At 33.4% G+C, this 6,450-nt stretch overlaps 1 protein-coding gene across 1 annotated transcript; it reads right to left on the minus strand.

Moving 5' to 3' along the window:
- Positions 1-914: 914 nt before the first annotated feature.
- On the minus strand, positions 915-2,826 carry LOC109021936 (histidine-containing phosphotransfer protein 1-like). The gene is made up of 6 exons (XM_019004676.2): positions 2,541-2,826; positions 2,286-2,416; positions 2,097-2,165; positions 1,431-1,502; positions 1,267-1,339; positions 915-1,165 (listed from the first exon to the last, which is right to left on the minus strand). The coding sequence occupies exons 1-6, from the start codon at positions 2,601-2,603 to the stop codon at positions 1,121-1,123; spliced, it is 453 nt and encodes a 150-aa protein (XP_018860221.1). The 5' UTR covers positions 2,604-2,826; the 3' UTR covers positions 915-1,120.
- Positions 2,827-6,450: the final 3,624 nt, after the last annotated feature.

Consider the following 6,450-nt stretch of genomic DNA (forward strand, 5'->3'; position numbering starts at 1 on the left):
TGAAACATTTGACCTTATAATATACATATATATATATATATATATATATATGTATATCTGTTCATTGAAATAAAGCTAGCTATTAGATAACACTTGCTTGATTTTTTTATTTTTAAAAAAACCAATCACCTTAGCAACGTGGGGTTTTCCTCATCTTTGTATTCAATACGTAACCATGATCCTTAGCTTGGTTGTGCTTAAAATATTAATTCAATATTAGTGACGTTGGAGGTTGCCAAAGGACAAATGGTCGGTGGCTTTAATTAATTTGGCTATATATCGTTGTCCTCGATTAATTATATATGCATGGGAAGAAGTATACTGCTCTTATATATATATATTACCATGCAACAACTTCAATTAATTGATAAGTGAACCAAATAGTTTATAAATCTTCAAGGATTCTCTTGTTTTCATATGTTCAGCCAAATTGCAACCATTTAATGAAAATCACATTTGAATGTATACTTAAAAAGATTAGTCAGTGTTACAATTGTAGCAGTTTGAAATTATTGTTAAAAAGATTAGTCAATATTACAATCGTAGCTGACGTTTGAAATTATTATAAACGGATCATGATAACATTTTCTTTCGAAGAAATGCGGGATCTCATGATCTCCTTCATTCCCAACCTGAATCTTGAGTTCTAAACTTCTATGGGAAGGTTATGCCATTCGCAATAGTAGTGTAAGAAAAAAAAACTTAAAAAACATTAGTGATCAACATTATAATTGAAATGTTTTGGGATCTTTATTAAAGGTAACAACTTTTTACTCTCAAATCCAAACAATATATGTATAGGATCGATCCTATTTGCCATCTTTCTATACTCAATTAAGGGCATTTTAGTGAAAATCATAAAATAATTTTTGGAAGAAGAAGTAATTATCAATGCATGGAGAAGAAAGAGGAAGGGTTTATTCAGATATTTGTCATTGCTCTTAGAATGGATATGAAACAAGCAAGCTCATAGATCCCCTTCAGAAACTTCGACAGACTATTATATATATAAAACTTAGAAGATAGAAGGAATTGAAGAAACTTTTCTACAAATCTAGAACCCCATTGTACGTGCTGACCATCTCTTAGCTAGTTCACATAGCTTTACTTGATCAGTACACTACGTAGGAATGGAACCACCAGCAGCAATAAGCTGTTTCTCAATCTACAAGCAAACAAGAAGAAGAATAAGGCCTGGCTTCGAGACAAAGAAATGATTAAGAGTTTCACATTCTCTAAAAATTAAGATCATCTTCTGATCCTTACCTTGAACAGAGTTTCAAGCTTGCTTTTCACAAGGGAATACTCATGCTTTACTTGTTGCAGACATTTAAGACACCTATGCCAAGGCTTTACACTCATATCAGAATATAATCATTCAACAATAATCAAGCATTTTCCCTAACATATGTGGGTGATAAGAAACTAACCCTTCAATGTTCTGCTCCTCGCAGTAATTTCGGAAGGCAATGCATACTTTTTGAACCCTCTGTGCACCAATGCTGCATGAAACCCAGTTTATAGTAAAAATCTAATCTAATGGAAGAATGGTGAGAGAGCTCATGTATAATTTCCCTTACGAATGTAGCCAGGTGATATTGTTGTTAATGCGTTTTCCTTCATGTGGGGCATGGATGTTGGAACTAACTACTTCCTTTGTGCCTCGTTGATAGCCAGTCGGTGATTTTTTTTTTTTTTTTTTTTCAGATAGGGCATTAACTCTCGTTTTAATTTATGGAATTGTACTCTAGATCTGGATCAAACGATTATAACTTAATCACCTAAGTCCATGCCTTATTTTATGCTTTTTTTTTCCCTTCTCCTTTCTAAATCTGCATCTTCCATCTTCAAGAAATTAAACTATGGTGATGTACTTTAAAGCTGTAAGCAGTGAAGCAACAAATGCAGTGATAGGGTGTGCTTTTTCTCATACTGGGTAGAATTAAGCGGTTCTGGAAGTGGCAACAATTATTACTGAAAATACCAAGTGTTTCAATCTTGTTTAAGGAGGAAACCTACATAATACTTGAGATGGTACTTCCATTAAAGCAAAAGGAGGCTGCTAGAAGGAAAGAATAAGGAAAACCAAGAATCACCTGGAGCTGCTGCCCTTAAACTGGTGAACATGGGCATCCACCTTTCTAAAATCAATTGTCTTCTGTTCTCTGCATAGGAGAGGAGAAGAAGAAGAAGAAGACAAAAGAACCCAATTACATTAGGAAAAAAATCCCAGAAGGCTTTCCTTGAAGGAGAAAAAGATGAGCTAGAGTTGTAGTAGTGCTTACAGAGCTTTGGCCAGTTCATTGAGAAGCCTCTCAGAATCCTCAAAGAAGAGAGACACCACTTCAACCACAAAATCTGGGTTGCTCTCATCTTGCAGTTGCTGCAGCTGGTTAAACTGCTCATCCAGAAACCCCTTTCCAAGTAGAACAACATAAAATCAGAACCCAACCCAACCCAACACAACGAGAGAGAGAGAGAGAGAGATTAGAGTTGTTCTTCTGCTTCCATAGAATGTGCATAGTACATAGCATACTGACCTCTTGAAAGAGTGAGGCAGTGTAGTCGACCAACTGCTTCTGCAACTGAGCCACACCATCCATGGTAGCTTTCTTAAAAGATTTTGCCAATCACTTGCAGATCTTACAGATTCATTTCGTTTTTGTTTCAATCTTTTTCTCCTCGAAAAGAGCACAACCCTGAGAGAGATCGATGCAAGTAAGAATGTCACTCTTTGAGGAAAAAAGCTCTTAGATTCCAACCCAATGGTGTGGTACTCTATATATGCATACACCAGAAGAAAGTCGCACTCTTTTCACTTGAGTCGTGTTTTTGTTTTCGTTAATACTCGTGGTTATATGGTGGGGGAAAAAAAAAAAAAAAATCCTTGTCTGGTCGTGCATCCATTTTTGTTTTTTAAAAAATAAAGACTCGAATTTTTAATTTTATTTTAACACCCCATGTTAAATGCTATTTCCCATTTTCCATCAAATTGGTAATTCCAAATATGATCCTCACATAAAATAAAAAATAAAAATAAAAGTCCCATGCACCCCATGGGAAAATAAATTAGGTGTTAAAAAAAATAATTAAATTCATCATTCTTTATTAGTTGAGATTTTTAGAATAAATGGAGTTCATCATGTAAAAAGAATCTTATAAAATAAATGATTAGATTAGCTATTTTTATTAGTTTAAAATTTTAGGATAATTAATGAAGTAATGACGTGTCCCGGGTTCGAATTTTTTTTATTTTTCCAAATTTAATCAGGATTTAATAAAATTAAGTTGTTTTTGTTATCAATTTAATAGAAAATGAGATGGAAACATAGATAGCATATATAGGATATATATCCACAGCATGAGATTGCATGATCTAGAAATTTCAACATAACAAAGTGGCTAAAGTACATTAATGGAGGTTTTTCTTTCAGCAAATATATATATATATATATATATATATCTCTCTCTCTCTCTCTCTCTATGTTATTTTATTTTCTTCAACCAATTTTCTTATCTTCCATGGTGCTAAAAGTTATCTGTGGGGACATGGCATTCTCAACTATGTCCCTTGGAAAATACTAATAGAGCCCCTCAAACTTACCACTCAATCTTATTGCTCATGCATTTTAATTTTTTAATCAATGGTTAATAAAATGATTATTAGTGAAATTATATATATTTTATTTTTTCTTAATGATTAATGATTAAGAATGTTAAAAAGATACTTGAAAGAAAATTAAAAGAAAAGAACATTAACAAATTTATAACTAGTAGTACGCCCAGCAATAAATGCTGGGTGGCCCGCTAGCACCATCCCAGTCCCTCTCCACGTACTCTCTACTCTCTAGTGAATAATGCAACACCAACACATTATAAGGGATTAGTACTCTAGAGAGTATGTGGAGAGGTTACTCTTAATTAACATTATTTTTTATTTCTTAATAAAGTATATATCAAATATCAGCTTAGTTTTATTTTTGATCCTTTTTTTAAAAAATAATAAATTCAAGAATTGGTGAATAATGCAATATCATGATTCATTTTTCTATTCATTTATGAATCATGAGTTATTTTTTTATATGATCTCTTTTTCTTTCCATTGATGAATGATCATGATTTATCTTTTATCCGATCTCATTACTTGGAAGAAAATATGAACCCTGCTTCACACAAGGGGGCCCCAAACTCCTCCACCATCCCCCACATTTTCAAGCTACTAGAATACTCAAAGTGGGGATGGTGTGGAAGAAGTGACTTGAAGCTTTGTTACATCTATATCTCTGAGATCTTTGGATAGATTTTGTCTCTTCTAAAAGATAATTATGAAACATGAAATCATGCCACGAGTAAGCAATAACCAGGAACAAAGGAAAAAAAGAAGGAAAAATTCAAACTCCTCTTTCAACAAAGAGAGGACTCGATCGATGCATGTTATTCAATGAGCTAGCCTATCCAGTTTCATTTTTTCTCACCTGCTCTTCTTCTTCTTCTTCTTCTTCTTCTTTTATCCCTTATCCCATTACACTTTTCACGCCTATGCTTTCCATCTTATCAAGATTCTCTATTAAAAATAGCTGCTGCTGCTCTCTTTCTGATATGCTCTTTGTTTTTCTTCTTGTTTGTGGTGCTGTCGTTTTTGGGTTGGGTGCAACACTTGATTGGATGATCGTTTTTTTGTGTGCTTTTGTAAAAATTAAAAACAAAAAGGGAGAACGTCTTACTATGTGATATGCCTCCACAAGGGTGAATACAACATTAGTACTACATCTTAGCTTAATTTACTCTTTCATGAAAGGCATCTCCTATCTCCTATCTTTAACTTTCTCCACATATAACTAGTATTTGATCTCTTAGAGCAGGCCGGAATAATTGATGCAGTGATTTTTGTTCTCTCTTCTCTCTTTTTTTTTTTAAAAAAAAAAAAAATTGCAGGGGGGTCTCACACGTGTCATGAGCTCACTTCATTTTGTAGGTGGGGGGCATGTATATGTTGTACTTATTGCATTTGTAAGCACCTATCTGTGACACCCAAGGCCATCAACATGCATCTTCCCTCTCTCTCTCTCTCTCTTCCTTTCACAGCCCACTTCTGAACTTTTTATCATTTTTTTGTTCAAGTACTTAGTGGGAACCAAAGACTTTTAATTAGCATACTCATGCTTGGGTCCCATGTCATCCTCTCTCCTACCTAAAAAAATAAAAAAATAAAACCAAAAGGGGGAAGCTAAGAAAAGAATAACTCAATTTCAAAGGTTTGGGCACCTAACTTGCATTTTATATTTAGGGGATAGCTAGAAGAGAGAAATTCTTGCATGTTGAAGTTCAAACACGAAATTATTAGGTCTCAGCTATATAAGAAAAAAACCGAAAAGATGAGCATTTTCTTTTCTGCCTATGAACTTTCTCAGTCAAGATTTGAGGTGATAACAGTGAACAGTTGATATAACATTACTAAGATAGATAGTTGAGAGAACATTATTAAACTTTAGACAGTATTATTATGATTTAACAATGGCTATGTTAAAATATTCAAATACATGATGTGATATGATTAGTTAAATGTTCCATCCATTTACAACTTGGGGTGAAAATGAAAAGTAGCAGCTGCAATGTGACATCTATTAGTTTACAAATTTGTCAGTTAAGAGGATGTGTAATCATATTGTCTCCAACCTCTCACAAGAATAGTTTTCAAAATGAAAAATGATTTCTAGAAGTCTTAAATAGACAAATTTCATACAAACTTTTGTAAAAAAGTAGACCCCACTTTAAAAAAAGTAAAAAAAAAACTATTCTTTATTTATGGAACCCATTATTTTACAAAATACTTGTATGGAACTTGTCTATTTAGAGCTTATATCTAACATTACTCATAAAAATAGTTTGGCGCACCAAAACGCATAATAAAGACTTTTTTTATTAAAAAAATAAGAAAAATTTTGAGAAAAAAAGTCATTTGTCTCATAAAAATAATTTTTATATTTAATTTATACCATTTCATTAAATAGATAGTTTATATGTCAATATGGATACACAAACTCACTTGTAAAGAGACTTTTCTCAGTGACATATCCGTCTTTCAAAGAGACTTAGGGCATGATTAGACAGGATGCGCAGGCTGTGCACCCTTGTCCAGGCCATTGATGCGGCCGCCCCTGCCCACCTTCGGTGGCTCTTAGCTCTTAGGGTGGGGGCCCAGCCAACCCTTATGGATTGGAAAGTTTGATGGTCGAAACCAGTACTTTAAAAGGAAGATATAAACATTATAAATCTCTATTTAAAAAAGGATCGTAAAAAAGATTATGAAAATGATTGTGTTTATTGTTATGTATCGTTAAAATGCTAATATTACTATATTAGTATAATGACAACTTGGTATTTGTTTCACTACTTTAGTGCAAATGTTGGGGAGCCATTGTATTGGCCCCTTCAATCGAGACTATAGGC

The sequence above is a fragment of the Juglans regia genome, chromosome 11 (assembly GCF_001411555.2).
Source record: "Juglans regia cultivar Chandler chromosome 11, Walnut 2.0, whole genome shotgun sequence".
Lineage (NCBI taxonomy): Eukaryota > Viridiplantae > Streptophyta > Magnoliopsida > Fagales > Juglandaceae > Juglans > Juglans regia.

Coding starts and splice junctions, on each gene's coding strand:
- LOC109021936 (XM_019004676.2), bottom strand. CDS start 2,603: ATGGATGGTGTGGCTCAGTTGCAGAAGCAGTTGGTCGACTACACTGCC. Junction 2,417..2,540: donor CTGCCTCACTCTTTCAAGAG/GTCAGTATGCTA, acceptor CTACTTGGAAAG/GGGTTTCTGGATGAGCAGTT. Junction 1,166..1,266: donor AGCTTGAAACTCTGTTCAAG/GTAAGGATCAGA, acceptor GTTTGCTTGTAG/ATTGAGAAACAGCTTATTGC.